The 16872-nt window shown below is 42.3% G+C and overlaps 1 protein-coding gene across 2 annotated transcripts; it reads right to left on the minus strand.

Annotated features, from left to right (window-relative positions):
- Positions 1-1620: 1620 nt before the first annotated feature.
- TRMU (tRNA mitochondrial 2-thiouridylase) lies at positions 1621-14721 on the minus strand. 2 transcript variants are annotated; one of them, XM_065665483.1, is made up of 11 exons: positions 14605-14721; positions 14054-14219; positions 11765-11871; positions 11101-11223; positions 9069-9241; positions 7519-7572; positions 6911-6977; positions 6003-6103; positions 4837-4981; positions 4539-4621; positions 1621-3410 (listed from the first exon to the last, which is right to left on the minus strand). In XM_065665483.1, the coding sequence occupies exons 1-11, from the start codon at positions 14687-14689 to the stop codon at positions 3264-3266; spliced, it is 1251 nt and encodes a 416-aa protein (XP_065521555.1). In that variant the 5' UTR covers positions 14690-14721; the 3' UTR covers positions 1621-3263. The 2 variants fall into 2 exon arrangements, with proteins under 2 accessions (XP_065521555.1, XP_065521564.1); XM_065665492.1 differs by lacking the exon at positions 14605-14721 and adding an exon at positions 14349-14547.
- Between the last annotated feature and the right edge of the window lie 2151 nt (positions 14722-16872).

The raw sequence follows: 16872 nt of genomic DNA on the forward strand, positions 1-16872 counted from the left end.
AAGCTTCATGTGACTGGACATATGCAACCTGTTGTAAAACATCCCATGCAAGAAGTTATATGCCATTTCAATTACACAAATGCCTACTAATTCCTAGCTCCCAGCAGGATGGTGAGATTCACTGCGAGCAATAGCAGCAATTGCTTTATCGTGCCAAATTCGCTCACCATCATGGCAAGAGGCTGAGCTGCACTAAAGCCAAGAAGAAACCTCCATCCCTCTCAGACAAGGAGATTCTACTAACCAAACACTGACTGTACTCACCTCTTACTCAGATGAATTTTCTTCAGCAGAACCATGAGGCTCCGCTTTGATGGTAAAACCAAAGCCCCTGAGCCTCAGAAGTTAATTGAGACCATTGCTACAGGGGTCTCCATTGAAGAGCAACATGTTAGTTTATGAATTCTCTGCATTAGCCATCCTGGATTGCTGCTGTATCCAATCAAGGATGCTTAAAGAGAAATAAAGAGGGAAGCACAGTGTTTGTTGAAAATGCTCCATCCTACAGGAGCTGTAGCAGATACTCGTGCCCCACTCCAGTTACACTACAAGCAGCATTGGCTGAACTTCCCCTCAGCAAAGCTGGGATCTCATTGCCAGAACTCCTAAATTCACCATAACAATGTTAAAAGCACTTACAACTCGTGCACTGACAGCGCCTTAGCCAAGCGAGCACCCTGAGACCCCTGGGCTTGGGATGCGACCAGCACTGCACCAGCAATCCAACAGCAAAATTCTGCCAGTGCATTATCCAAGGGATAAAACAGTTTTAAAACAGCTGAGGAAGGGTTAAAGAAGTCCTTTTCACAAGTTAAGGAAATGCTTTCAAGCCACAGGTAGACACATCCCTGCTGGAATGAGCCATCCCCTGGAGTTAGGTGCTTTCTCCCTGCGCTCATGGCCAGCAGTTCCCAGGTGGGGAAACAAGAGCTCAAACCACCCAGCAGCTCCACCCATCACTGCAGTAATGCTCACACCCAGGAAACCACAAGTAACTACTAAGCCCATGGGGCAGGATGAGCATTTTCTTGGGAAAAAGTTAGCAGATTTGTGCAAAATTTTGAGGGATTATTTTTATTGTTCTGAAAGCAAAGTCTACTCAGATTTACCAAGTAGCTTTATTGCCTAGAAAATTTTTTTGGAGCAGGTTTAAAAGATGTCTAAGAGCAAGTGGGTTTAAAACCAAACCAGAACAGTGGAAACCAGTTGTACAGATCATAGAATCATACAATAGTTAGGGTTGGAAAGGGCCTTAAGATCATCTAGTTCCAACCCCCCTGCCATGGACAGGGACACCTCACACTAAACCATCTTGCCCAAGGCTCTGTCCAACCTGGCCTTGAACACCGCCAGGGATGGAGCATTCACAACCTCCCTGGGCAACTCATTCCAGTGCCTCACCACCCTAACAGGAAAGAATTTCCTCCTTATATCCAATCTAAACTTCCCCTGTTTAAGTTTTAACCCATTACCCCTTGTCCTGTCACTACAGTCCCTGACGAAGAGTCCCTCCCCAGCATCCCTACAGGCCCCCTTCAGATACTGGAAGGCTGCTCTGAGGTCTCCACTCAGCCTTCTCTTCTCCAGGCTGAACATAAGTAAAAATAAAAACCACACTAGTTTAACACAAAACACTTGTGAAGATTTTAATTGGGACATTTACTAGAAAACTCAGATGAGGACAATGTGGAGCATTAAGTCCTTAGGAATTAACTCTAAAAGGTTCAGGAAAGATACTGAAAACATTTGGAAAACCACATAAAAATCGTGACCAGGACCCATAACACAACTAACCCAACACAAATCAGGAGATGACGTGAAACACGAATAGTCTTTACAGTTAACCTGTGTATGGATAGACATTTAGAGACAGACTTCTAAACTGAGCTGATTTTGGCACCAGTGAGAAAAGATGCCTTTTCTGCCCTCTCAATCAGATCTACTGCAACGTCAAATAAGTATGTAAGGATTTAACAGGCCAGGTTTGGTTTTTTTTTTCCAGAGGACCCCCTGAACTGTGTCTTTAACTTTGCCAGACTAGCAGGCAGACAATGAAGAGTATCTTCTCTGCCTTTTAATTGCACGCTTCGAAGAAGAGATTGCCCTTTACTTTTCTTACCAGAAGAAATAAAAGGAATTCTTAGAAGACACTAAGACACCAGAAAAGGACATCCATGTAACTCATGCCTTCAGATCTCTGGAAAGATCTACTCATGGTACAGCTTTTCTACCACCCAAACTGAATACAAGTATCAAAATTCCACACCCCTCTGTAAAGTCCTGCTCCTGCAGTGCTGTGCTTTAGGGACAGTTACCTCCTACTACCATGCTGAAAGACAGGAATGCATTTCTGTTGACTTGCTGTAATAAAGTTTCATTAAAGGTTAGGGTGTTCTCACTATTGCACCCAAACCTTATTAATAATAAGGTATTTGGAGAATAATGCAGATAACAAGATAATTTGGACAGGGGTATTAATTTCTTCCTAATACCACACCATACTGACACATGGCCACATGTAATTATTAATGGGTCTTCATGAAGCTAGCTAGGTAATGAGGAAATGCATATGAGTTTGTATCTTTCTGAAGCACCACAATGCATTCTCCTCTCCAGAACACAAACCAAAGAGCCCTCATCAGTTACATAAAATCAGTCAGTTGTACGAAAAAAAACTTCAACAATCAAGACTGGTTTTAAGCCCCTTCATTTGTAATTCTGGATTGGGTAAACATCTGAAACCATCACTTCACACAGCGAAGAATCCAAGGCATTTCTTACAAAACTATATAAAGTGAAAAATCTCTGTTGCTTGGACTTCATTAAAAATGTTCAACTTAAATGTCATTCATTCCTTTTCCAGAGTTCAAAGCACATACATTACTGTAAAACAACATACATACTTCACCTAGGGATAGGTATCTTCAAGTAAGAAGAAAAGTATTTCATATAAACTTTAAAAGATAAGATTTATGATTTCATAAATTATTTTTATATTAAAATTCTTGTATGTGTAACTACCATTACAGAACAACTTTAAGAGATCCCTTGATACATATTAATATAAATATCACCATTCAGACCAGTAAAATTGTACCAAACTGGCTTTAGTTTTAAGCCTGTTCGGTGTTAAAAGTCAAGAGCTGGGAGCTGATGGTCAACTGACCTTAAGAACATACATATCAACAAAAAAATGCGATTATTTGTTTTATTACGCCCAGGCAGCAAATTCTCCAAAGTCCTTCAATAAACAAACCCACGTGTTACGTTGCTGGTTCTATCTTATCAATCTCTTCCTTCTTTGGACCTTCTTCTCGGTTTTTGCCCTGTTGCATGGTATACACCGATGGGCCCATCCTTAGGATCTTCCCACTGCCCAAGCACTCGTCACCCTTGTAGAACACTGCAAACTAGGAGAAAAACAGGGAGAGCTTTTTCAGCAGCTGCAAATGGCATGGTGAACAACTTTAGGCTGTGCAAGGCCTGCTGGGCAGTGATTGTGTTTGTTGGCAGTAAGGATTGCTGGCTTACACAACTGTAAATATAAACATGGTGGTGGAAATTCCATCATGAACTTCTACAGGATTATCTCAAAACTCTTCAGCTACTGAGGTGGAATGGATTGTGCTGGAAAGCTTCCTTTCCCTAAGGGCATGATGTACGTAACACCATCTGCATCTTCACCTGACCTTCCACGGGCTACAGTGGCACTTTTCAAAACAGGAAGTGGACCAAGGACTACTAGAAGGAAGTGACTGGGGCTCCCTGATGTGCTCAGGAGGATTTTAGGAGAGGAGGAGCACAAACATCTGGGATTTGTCCCATTACCTTGCAGTAAATAGCCTGGTTACTGGCTCAGCAGCTCCTGGCAGTCAGGGGCCTCTTCTGCCTATCATCAGTTCTGGCTGAGTCTCCTCAGCTCAGCTCACAGCTCACCTCTCTCAAGTATATCCCTCTCTCCATTACAAAATGTTCTCAATTTCCCCCCTGATATGTCCCAAAGGCTCCCAAGTTTTGGGGTGGGAGAGGGAGGGTAGAACATACACTAGGAGAGGGCATGCAGAAAATGCTTGAGAACCACTGCTTTACAATGTTATGGGAGTATCCTGGTATTAGCAGTGTTAGAAAGCATCACTACACAATACCTCTTCTCAGTACTGTCTGGGACAATGAAATTCACCGGACACAGATCCTCACTAATCAAATTTGAACACTAAAACCGTATTAAGCAGCCAGTTACAGAACTAATGCCTTTTTAAATCTATTTCTCGAACACAACAGATTTCATTTCTGCATACGCAATTGTTACCGGAGATGTTTTCATCTACTTCTAAACTTGTAAACCAGTTTCTCAGATTATATGGATAACAGCAGAGCATTTAATACTAGAAACAACCTCCTTCAAAACAGTTGATGAATAGCCAAAATAGAGCTAACTGCTCTCATGAAAATATATTAATTTGCTCCATCTACTGTTTTATTAGCCAGATATGCCAAAACACACAAAATAGGAAAGAAAGTAACTTCTAATAACTTACCTGCCCAGGTGTGATAGCTCTTGCTGGCTTCACTAGTGTCGCCCACACACTTCCATCTTGGTTTAGAGTCAGCACACACGGCACTAGAGCACAAAATGGCCAAACACCTGCCAGTTAATCCTTATGTTCACATTAAAAGTTAAACAGATGAAATTCAAGATATTATACCCAGAACTGTTTCATGAAGACACTCTAGAAACAGAAAGGCAAGCCAAAACATTTCAACTATTTCTGCAAAACTACACTGAACACATGACCACAGTTTCCCAAAAACCCCAGAACACCAAGGTTTGATTACCCAGTGCCATCTGGTGCCGAAACCTGAGATGACAGTCCATCATCTTCTCTCTAACCAGCAATGCAGGAGGCTCCTCTGCTATCCAGTGCACTCGGTTTGTCCGCAGCAGGTCTCTGTACAGAGCAGGGTGATCTCTTGATGGTGCCTTAAAATATATTTATTTAATGCTGATGTTTCTGACAGAGAGCACATAACTTGTAATGCTTGAAATATAGAAGAATCATCAAGCCAATCAAAATGAAGGCAAAACAAGGAAGAAAGCAAGCATTTATTAGCCCTTAATCAGCTTCCAGGTGGAAGCCTTTAATTTAAATAGGCTAAAGCAAGCCTGAATAGCCAGTTTTCTACATCTCAGTCATGTTGCTTCTTGTATTCTTTTTCCTTCAATCATATTTCTGACAGAGTTCAGACATGTACTGCCCTCCTTATCCCATTTCAACACGATGCTACCTCTCCTCTTCTCTAATTTCTCAACTCAACACCTCCCCAGCAAGGGCATTGCACAAGCACAAACTTACAGCAGGGCATAAAAAAAATTTCTTAGTGGTCCTGCCTTTTCCCTCTCAACTCTCTTTCGATTATGACTTTTTCCCCCCAGGCATATCAAGAAGTAGCAGACCACCTCATTATAACCACATCAGTACTAAGTAACAACTGCACGAACATCAAGAAACATTAACAATGCTTGCAAGCTGCAGAACTCTCGGTCATTTCATATGATTAGTCATTAACACAACAATTGTTTGCAGTATTATATGTATTCTGCCTCAGTTTTCAAATGATTAAACTGTATTACTGGCTACTATTTCTTTTACTAGAAAAAGAAAGTAGCAATACATAGCAAACTGAGATAATACACAGTGTATACACTGTGTCACAATAACTACAATAAACTGTTTCAGAGTAGAAAATGAGAGCTCAGTAGATCGGCTGATTCTTTTCAGCCCTTTGTCTGGAAAAGTTCTATGCCAAACTCTAAACCAATTTTCTACTCAAGAAAAGCCAGTTTGGACAAGATGTTCCAAAGCTGCTGATGCTACGCTAGTTAGTTCTTGCTTCCCCCAAGAAAGCCAAGAATTCTGTCCAAGTTAGAATCACATTCCATACAGAAGGAGTCACAAAATGCTTGCATTAGTCATTCACAATAGCAGTATGAATTAACTCACCACAAAGACATCTCCAGTGCTGACATCTTTGTCTACAACGAACCAAGCATCCCTCAGGCCTGCTAGTCTAGCCCTCTGGCCTATGGTGTAGAGGAACCAACCTAAAGAAACATAAAAATGTAATGCTGGAAGCAATTTTTTTTCTTTTACCTTCAGAAAAATACGTTAAAATCCTTTCCCCAAAACTTTACCACTAAACGAACAATAACAAACCAAGTTGTCTTAGAGAAGTATGTCAATTACAAGCTGAACACCTACTTCGAAGTTGTCAGATGTACCTGAAGCACACAGTTTCAAACTCATCTGTTTCAAACTCTATTGTGCTATTCTTAAGGTTTACAAAAGACAAACATTTCAGCTTCAATTTGTTGTTTTATTACTACTTAGTCTCACCAGTTTCCCTTACTTTTACCTGCTAGAAGAACATTCTACTCCCATAAACTATTTGTGAGAGGAACTCAGTTCTGTCAGAACTGAGGAGAGTAAAGGAAGGACACACAGAAAAAAGGAAAACATAAGCTGCCCATGTTTGGTGATGCCCTGCTATGCATTACTGAGGTGCATGGTGTATTTGTTCTGCAAAGTTCAGGTACTAAAGATTCTGGAACTGAAGCACAGTTATTCTGAAATAATTAAATGAACAATGGTCTCTTGGTATTAAATTCACCACCACTTAGTATCAACAGAGTCACCCTATAATTATCAATTACTTTCTTGCAACATGGAACACAGTCAAAATCAGTTGTAGTTTAAGGCTCTACTATTGTATGAAGTAGGTTTTCCACAACTATTAGAGTTCTCAAACTGGGAAAAACAGGTTTGGAATTTCACAAAATTTGTCCCTCAAAATACAAGCAGCACTGTTCCATTTATCTAAAAGCAGTTATTAAGGTGGGTTAGCCAATTACCTTTGTGTTTTCCCATCACCTTCTTATCTTCAATGGAAACAAAGTTACCTGGTTGAGGTTCTAAATACTACCAAATAGGAAGAGAGAAGTCACAAGATGGCCCAAAAAAACCCCATCAGTGTATTTCAGGTTCTGTCACTACATTCTCTTGAAGCTGGAAACTAACTTTTCAAGCAGCAAACTCTACCCAAGCAGCTTACTGCCTCTTCCCTGATTCTGCTTTAGACAGAGAAGAAGGAAGGGCAGTCCCTATCAGCAGTAACTCTGGGCTTCACCCCACCCCTCATCCTTACTCATGGCAGGGGACAGCAGGATTCAGCCATCTGCCCCGCTCACCTCTCAACCACTCAAGAGCCTCACAAGCACAGCACTACAAGTTCACACACTCCTTTCACTATAGTAAGTGACTGTTCAGGGATGGAGGTGAAAGGTACTTCCTACAGGGTCTTGGCATTTGCTTCTGGGTAGGCTTGGGATGCAAAAGGACACTGGACATTGTGGCTTAGTGTGGGCCAAAAGCTGTTAGAGATTTTTCTGTAGACAGTGTTATAAATTACTACTGAAAACCAGAACAGAGCAAAGATTGGCATGGATTTAACATTGCTCACCTCAAGAAGGAAATTTTCAAAGTTTCTTTCACCAATGAAACATACTCCCATACTCTGAAAAGGAAATGTGGCATTGAGTCCATAACAGCAGAGAAAAACATTTGAAATAATGTCTATTAATGATCTGCTCAAGACGGATCCTCCTCCCCATACATCCCAAACTATGCCAGGCATCTCATAAAATAAACCAAACCACAACATCTGCTCCAACAGAGGTAAACTAATTCTATACAGTATCAAGTGAGACCCATAAGCACAAAAGAGAAATAATGGAAAACAGAACATGTTCAACAAGTAAATACATTAACCTGGGTAACTATACTGTGTGCATATTAAAAACAGAAGGCTCTTGCAAATTAAAGTACAAAAATAATACAAGTTACACAGTAAAGGTGTATCGCTTGAAAACATCTTTCAAAAACAAACAAGTCTTTCCTTTTCAGTTACTGCCTACATTCTTCAGGCACCCATTTACAGTGGAGGAATATGAGTATTAAAAGTGACAAAGACAGCATCAGCAATACAATTGGTGCCTGCATTACATTTTTTTGGGATCAACTCATCAAGTGTTAGTTCTTAGAGAACAGAACTTTTTGTTTGTTTTTTAAAGAGTAACTGTGGAAAACAGCATCATCCACAGAATCACAGAATCCCAAGGGTTGGAAGGGACCTCAAAAGATCATCTAGTCCAACCCCCCTGCAAGAGCAGGGTAACCTACAGTACATCACACAGGAACTTGTCCAGGCGGGCCTTGAATATCTCCAGTGTAGGAGACTCCACAACCCCCCTGGGCAACCTGTTCCAGTGCTCTGTCACTCTTACAGTAAAGAAGTTCTTCCTGATGTTAACGTGGAACTTCCTATGCTCCAGTTTACACCCATTGCCCCTTGTCCTATCACTGGATATCACTGAAAAAAGCCTAGCTCCATCATCCTGACACCTACCCTTTACATATTTGTAAACATTGATGAGGTCACCCCTCAGTCTCCTCTTCTCCAAGCTAAAGAGACCCAGCTCCCTCAGCCTCTCCTCATAAGGGAGATGTTCCACTCCCTTAATCATCTTTGTGGCTCTGCGCTGGACTCCTTCAAGCAATTCCCTGTCCTTCTTGAACAGAGGGGCCCAGAACTGGACACAATATTCCAGATGCGGCCTCACCAAGGCTGAGTACCAGTTTCATAAAGACATACTGAAAAGCAATTATAGTTAGAAAGCCTTTAACAGCTACAGAAAATAAAGACCAAAGGCTTCTAACCTGCTGTAATAGACAATACTTTCCTTAAGGCTCACAGCATCCTAACACATTAACCTTTATCTTAATTCTTCTGAGATACAATGGCAGACAAATAATCTGCAAGCTAAACACACAACTAACCACAAGCTCATCAAAGTTCTTTTAAGCAAGTAGACAGCTATAAAACTGCTTCCCAACCTGTTCTATTACAGTGCTCAGAAACAGATAAGCTGTCACAGTTTTAAGGTTCAAATAGTTCAGGAAAGTCTACTTTAGAAGGAAATAGAAATCAAAAGAGCTTAAGTGTTACCATGCCTCTTTTTTCTTTAGCACATGATGAAGGCCGTGTTCTGCTGCTATCTTCTTCACAAAACTTTTTGTTAAATCCCCTAAAGGGAAAATGGTTTTCTTCAAAGCATCCTGCGAGATCTGACTTAGAAAGAAGGTCTGGTCCTTAAAGAGGTCGGCCCCTTGAAGGAGTTTCACAGCTGCAAAGTACAGAACACAGAGCATCTCAACATTAATGGGGATTCCCTTTAACTGGTCAACTTCCTTTAGTATTTTGTTTGATAATCAACATTTTAGTTTTATTATTTCCAAATACATGTTAAAGACAGTATTCCTGTTTGTGGGTTTAGGGTTTTTTTTCCAAAATCTAACTAAAAATGTTTGGGTATTTTCTCACCACAATCAGAAAGATTCTGATTTTGTACAGTGCAGAATCCTACAAAGTCTTACACTACCTCATCTATTATAATACTGCATGTGTCATTGGCAAGGATATCAACAATATGAAAAATAAAACCAACCATTTCATGTGAAAGAGAGATGAAGATTTGAGTATTTTAGAGTATACTGTTCTTCAAAAAGACATCCAGTTTTGCCCTGAAATTATCTATCTGTCAATCAGTGATTTGAACAATAAGCAGTTATTCCAGCGCTCAGAGATGCAAGTTTGACTTTTTTGTTAAAAACAAAGTCTCCCAATTGAATAAAATTGATATGGTTTTTCAGTCATGTTCTGTCCACTCTCTTTAAGACTTAATAACTTTGCTGTTGTACAAACTCTACTTCTGTGTTTCTTGACTCACACATTAACTACAGGCCAATAGTTCAGTCACAACTAATAATACAAAATCTCAGTAAAGGGCAGTAAGACTGTTTAGAACATCACAAAACCCTACAACTCAGTGAATCACAGTCTGCCACAAGTACAGACCATTTGTTCTGCTCTGCCCATTTCAACTTTCCAGAAATAAAATTAAAACAAAGAAACAAACCAACCCCTTAAGTCCAAATCAAAAAAGGGGAAGCTACAACACAAAAACATCTCTGTGGCAGCTTTGCATACCGGGTGCTTGCAAGTTTCTTTCCCTTTGGCTATAACATGCTTCTCATCATATACACCAGTTTCATCTGAGTTACTTTACTGCATTATGGCCCACTGCAGAGCTATTTGGGAAATCTCTACATTGCCATCCAACCTCTGCTAGTGCCATGCAGAGACACACCCAAAACAACACCCATCAAGATGGCTTTCGTACTGATAACAGGAGAACCACTGTGGTGCCGAAATCAGCCTCTGATTATGTACAGCCACAGGCAGATTATTAAAGAGAAAAACCTGCACTACTGCTACTAGCACCTTTGCTGACCTGAGAATAGTAGCCTTAAAAATGTCTGCCCATGCTGCACTTGCACTTTTCAACTGCAGTGCAGGCAGAGCCTTGATCTACCTAGGAAAACCAAGCTGCTTATAGGAGAACAGAGAAATAAGGCAGAACAGGTGAATTACTAAGTAAGAACCTGATTTTTTCCAGTAAAACAATATACAGTCCAATTACTGTATAAAAGTATATATTATTAATTTTAATGTTTCAAAGCCTTGATTCTAAAATTCCACTTAAGCATATCCCCATAATGAGTTCTACCTATACTGAATAGCAAAAGAACACATTCTCTAAAGTAGATGAAACATTAAAAAAAGAAAATTTTATGTAAGTCATGAAAATACTAGATAAAGATTTCTTGAAATACTTCTCTGGGGGAACAGAAGATGGCCCTGTCTCCTTAATCCACATTACAGCTCCTCCAGAAAGTTCATTATGAAATGCTTATTCTTCCCTCTGCACCTGGATTAGAACTCTTAAAACAGAAAATGTAATACTTGACTGGTCAGGGTAATTTTCAGTAATGTAAATCTTCTGTTTTGCACTATCAACCTTCTATAAAGGCTGGGTTTTTAATGGTAATCATTGTGTGTAAGGTAACAAACTTCCCTGATACTGTGACACCAAACAAGAGTTTAAAATTCTGGGATGAAATAAGAAATGAAGAATCCACTTACTGTTTCTAACTTCAAAACGGTTTCTGAAAAGCCTTTGTGGTCTTTTCGTATGTTTCTGTTGAAATACCTCTTCGTCCTCTAGTGAGGTCCTAGCATAATGCCCAGTAGCAATTGCATCTGCTCCTATCAAGAAAAAAACATCAATGCACATACTTGAAATTCAGTTTAAAACAGGATTATAAACATCCAGTAATAAAAGCAGAAAGCAGTGATAGAACAAAACCTGTAGAGAAGTGTTACACTGACAATAATCACACTCCTGCTATTCAAACAATGTGAACTATTCATGAGCATGCCAGCACTTGTGCTTTTGTGCTTGAAAGACCACCTAAGAATGTAAAACTTAATGGTCAGGTCAATGTATATCCCCAAAGTAAATTTGTCCCAACTTATGAGCAACCTGCTCTAGTGGGAGGTGTCCCTGCCCACAGCAGGGGGGCTGGACTAGATGACATTCAAACATCCTTTCCAAGCTGAACTGTTCTATGATTCTACATGTAAAGGCGAACTTAAAAAACTTTGCAAATACTGAAATACTGCCACAGAGATAGGTGAATTAAGCATGCATATGAACTCAGGTTTTCCCCCATCTTTTCAAGAGTTTGTATCCTTTAAGTATTTCCACAGCACACACTCTTTACTGACACACTTGAAAATGCCTTACCAAGGTTATCCATAGCATAATGAAGAAAGTAGTTGAATTTGATGTGCTTGTTACACACAATATCAGGATTAGGAGTCCTTCCCAATTCATACTCTTTTAAGAGGTCACTGTAAAATAAAGATTCAAACGTATATTGCCATTATTAACACAGCATAATACTATCCGAGACTGAAAGATCTGTTTAAACATGAGAACTCAAGACTTAGGCATACTGAGCATGTTATGTTAGAAATAAAATACCCATTGGATGTTAACCTGTAAAAGACAATGCTTGGAAGACTTTCACCAAAGTGCACTGAGGACATGGTCAAATGATCTCTCACAGTCTTGTAAATGTGTTTTATTAACTTAATGCTCCCTTAGGGGAGACATGGCTGCCCTCGGCACACATCCCACTTGTCTCCTCAGAATTAAACCACACTGCTTCATTTTTCCAAGTGACAGTGCAGCAGAGCACACACCAGGGGTTACTGTGTCTCAGTACAGACAACAACTTAACCTGCAATAATGCCACCATAAACAGTCATGGGAGTTCATTTTATATGGCATTTTTTCCCCGTCTTATTTCTTCAAGAAATTCAAGAAGTTTCTCAAAGCCATGTTGTAGTTTTACACTGTCACATAATTAAAGTGCTTAGCAATAATTTGCTTGAAAACATTAATATAATAACTAGTGAGAGTAAACCAGCATACAGGACTGACTGAGATACCAAAAGGCCTGATCACTGCATTATTTAGCTTGTCTTCAGTAGCAACTGAAGTCAAGAGGAACTGAGTGGGCACAGGCTGGATTTAAAAGTACACCAGCAACCCTATTATTTGGTTTTACTTTTCAACATCTGAAACAGAAGCAGTCGCTTCTTCTTCACCATGTGATTCATTACATTCATAAATAGAAAATAAAGCAATGTATATTTAATTTTGTCTAGCTCCTTTTTAACAGTTTTGAATTCAACAGTTCGTACTAAGAATTAAATCACCTAGGTCTACCCAGAGCTGCCTCCCCCTTGCTGACTCAGCACTGTACTCTTAGGATAACACAATTCTTCTTTGTAATTACTGCAAGAGTACACTGGAAGCCTTAGAAAAGATTCAGCATAAAGACAGACTCACATCAGTTCAGAACTTCAAGTAAAGTACAGAACTGGAGGAAAGGCAGTGAAGGATGCCTGCTGAACCTCCCTCTGATGTAAGGATTTGAAACAGGCTGTGTACAAACCACAGGCAAGACAAGACCTGGATAGTTCTCTTGATAAAAGGTGTTTCTGATGAATAACCCTCTAAAGAGAGATCCAGAGGAAGAGTAAATCCCAGGTCAGTGATGACAGTAACAAAAACAGGATTCCAAACAAACCAAATAACCTGCCACAGACACTTTGGGAACACTGTACTAATAAATGATGAGAAGCAAAAGAAAAGCTGATCTTCTATGATCTTTGCTTCACTATCATTTAAAGACACCCCTCAGGAGCTTTGGTATCATTTATACACTCTCACACCAGAGCGGAAGCATGGCGTTAACTTTCTCAGAACAGGGCTCTTTCCTTCACTGACCGTGCAAAAGTTTAGTGCTCAACTCGATCTCATTTCAACATGAAGTAGCATGACTAGGTTTCTTCTGAGACAAGGTAACAACAGCACTACTTAAAGGGGGGCAATGAAGATCAGTGAACAACTTTTGTGCACTTATGTTGCGTGCATAAAGGATAAACTTCCCTTCTCCTGCCTACAAGAAAAACTTGGCTTTTCCTAAGTAGAACTTTCTCTCCTTAAAGTGGAACAAATCCACAGAAAATCCAAACACCCTCTTCAGAGTGCAGTTTCAAATCTTTTAGAAGCTTAAAGAAGCAAGGCTAGTTCATGATCACTTTGTCATAAACTGGATTCAGTACCTGCTAATGTAAAATGTACCACATGAACTACACCCAGACAACAATAGCACCCCATTTACTACTTTCTTATGAAGCTGCAGTAAAGTTGGGCCAGTTGTGGGCAGCAGCAGAAATAAGCTGGAACAAAGTAATTGCTACAACTTGTAACAACTAGAGAGAAGCATCCTATTAATTTTAAAAACAAACATATTAAGACCAACACAGAAATTCTGATCTTGAATATGAATGAGAGCAAAAATAATGCCTGTGTTATTTAACAGGCTTCAGTAGTTTCTCTTAGCACTCACTTAGCACTGCAGTAAACTGTCACTGCCCCGTATGTGTCCACCCTGCCTCCCCACAGTAACACTACTACACCAATACACTGAAAGATCCCCCATTTTAAACGTGTTTGTACCTGAATACTTCATTCCAGTATTCTTTCACGTAGGAAACCTGGTGGAAAGGAATATCCAGCTTCTGACAAACGCGGTAAGCATCTTCACAATCTCTGTCAACGGAGCAAGCTCCTTGCTCATCCAGCGGGTCCCAGTTCTTCATAAAGACGCCTGTCACCTGGTAGCCTACGAAATGAAGGCAAGAATGACTTTAAAAATGTACTTCTAACTGCCTAGACCCAAAACCGCGGTTAAGCCTCGCTCGAGTAACTGCTTTCTTCAGAAGGCGCGAGTAGTGCCGTGTCAAACAGATACCCTGCTAAGCGTTACTGTTCGGATACCGCACGGCTATTTTCGGTCCTGCAGCTAACAGCCAGCATGAAGCCAGCCGAACGCGGAGGTACTTCAGAGCCCCGAGTGTCCCGATCCCCCTTCCCGGCTGGCTCCGGCCGCCCCGAGGCGGGGCGTCAAACCCGCCGGAGGACGCGGCCGAGGGCGGGGAGCGCCGCTGGGACTCGGCCCGCCGGAGCTCAGCGCAGCGCCGCGCCCGGCCCCGCCGCCCCTCGCGCACCTCGGCGGCGCAGCAGCAGCGCGGCCACGGCGCTGTCCACCCCGCCGGACACGGCGCAGGCCACGCGGCGCGCCCCCGCCAGCATCGCACCGCCGCTTCCGCCCGCCGACCTCCGCTTCCGGCGGCCGCTGAGGGGAGGGGCGGGGCGGCGGCCAACGGCGCCGGCGGGTGGCGCTGAGGAGCTCGGGGTTCCGGCGGCGGGCGCTTAATGCAGCATCGGCTGGTCCCGTACGGAAGCGCGACCTGGGAGGCAGTCACGGTGTCTGTTCCACCCTTCAGTGGTGGGCAGCCCGGCTCCGCCCGCAGGAGGGGGTAACGCGTTGTCAGATCAAGCCCACCGGAGAAACCCGAAGAGCTTGCTGCCCAGCGACCCTCCTCACTTCAGGACAGCCAGAGCCCTCAGACACACACTTCGTGCAGGAGTCCGCTGGCTATCTAAGAGCAAGACTCAGCAGATGGAATTGCACAAAGGAAAATCTGAAGACAGTAACAGTCTCCACTTCATTGCTTTGTGTTTGTTATCACTTGATACGCCAAGAGCTAATCCAGCTGGCTCAGCTGCTGCTGCAGAGCAGTGCAGCCTCCCCTCGCTCTGCCACTTCCTGCACTAACCCTGCCTCAACATCCCTGGACCTTAGAGCAACTGACCTGCAGTTTGGAGGCTGGAATTTGGCCCTTAGTTGAGGATGCATTGAGCTATCAACACAGTGCCTGAATTCCAGTGAACAGCTGGGCTAGTCAACAGAAGTATTCAAGCAGCCATAGTCAACCACAACCCAAGTAGCTTCAACTGGTAGAGGACTGATGCTTGTTTGTGAGTAGTCATGCTCAAACCCATGATTTAGATCTGCTGCCTGTAACAGCATACATTCACAAAAGGGAGGTTTCAAGGGGCATAGAACACCTGGCTCTCCTGCAAGTCATAGAATCATATAATAGTTAGGGTTGGAAAGCACCTTAAGATCATCTAGTTCCAGGATGCCAGGGATGCCAGGGATGGAGCATTCACAGCTTCCCTGGGCAACCCATTCCAGTGCCTCACCACCCTAACAGTAAAGAACTTCTTCCTTATATCCAATCTAAACTTCCCCTGTTTAAGTTTTAACCTGTTACCCTTTGTCCTATCGGTACAGTCCCTAATGAAGAGTCCCTCCCCAGCATCCCTATAGGCCCCCTTCAGATACTGGAAGGCTGCTATGAGGTCTCTACACAGCCTTCTCCAGGGTGAACAGGCCCAACTTTCTCAGCCTATCTTCATATGGGAGGTGCTCCAGTCCCCTGATCATCCTCGTGGCCCTCCTCTGGACTTGCTCCAGCAGTTCTATGTCCTTTTTATGTTGAGGACACCAGAACTGCACACAATACTCCAGGTGAGGTCTCACGACAGCAGAGTGGAGGGGCAGGATCACCTCCTTCGACCTGCTGGTCACGCTCCTTTTGATGCAGCCCAGGATACGGTTGGCTTTCTGGGCTGTGAGCGCACGCTGAAGCCGGCTCATGTTCATTTTCTCATGGACCAACACCCCCAAGTCCTTCTCTGCAGGGCTGCTCTGAATCTCTTCTCTGCCCAACCTGTAGCTGTGCCTGGGATTGCTCCGACCCAGGTGTAGGACCTTGCACTTGTCATGGTTGAACTTCATGAGGCTGGCATCAGCCCACCTCACAAGCATGTCAAGGTCCCTCTGGATGGCATCCCTTCCCTCCAGCATATCAACCGAACCCCACACACACAGCAAACTTGCTGAGGGCACACTCAATCCCACTGTCCATGTCACCGATAATGTTGAACAAGGCTGGTCCCATTACCAATCACTGAGGGACACCACTCATTACTGGTCTCCATCCGGACATTGAGCCATTGACCACAACTCTTTGTGTGCAGCCATCCAGCCAGTTTTTATCCACCAAGTGGTCCACCTATCAAATTGACAAGTCCTTAAAGTACAAGGCAGACATCTACTTAGCTCCTTTTTAAAAGGGATCACAAATACATCACTCAAAAGTTGTGGGGTTTTTATTTAAGCATTTATATATCTCTGCTTTGGTTTAGAAATATGCATGCTGTTGCTTTCTCCTTTGAATCACACAAACTCAGCTGCTGCTGGTAGTGTATTCCACTAGCATTCAACAGTAAAACATACCTTTCTAAACTTGCTACACTTCTGTATGAAAACCCACCCTGAATCCACTAACTTTAGCTACATCTCAACATTTGTTAGTGAAACACTAAAATCATCTAACCAAAGCCTGTAATAAAACATCACCAAA

This window comes from Lathamus discolor, chromosome 1 (genome assembly GCF_037157495.1).
Source record: "Lathamus discolor isolate bLatDis1 chromosome 1, bLatDis1.hap1, whole genome shotgun sequence".
Classification (NCBI taxonomy): domain Eukaryota; kingdom Metazoa; phylum Chordata; class Aves; order Psittaciformes; family Psittacidae; genus Lathamus; species Lathamus discolor.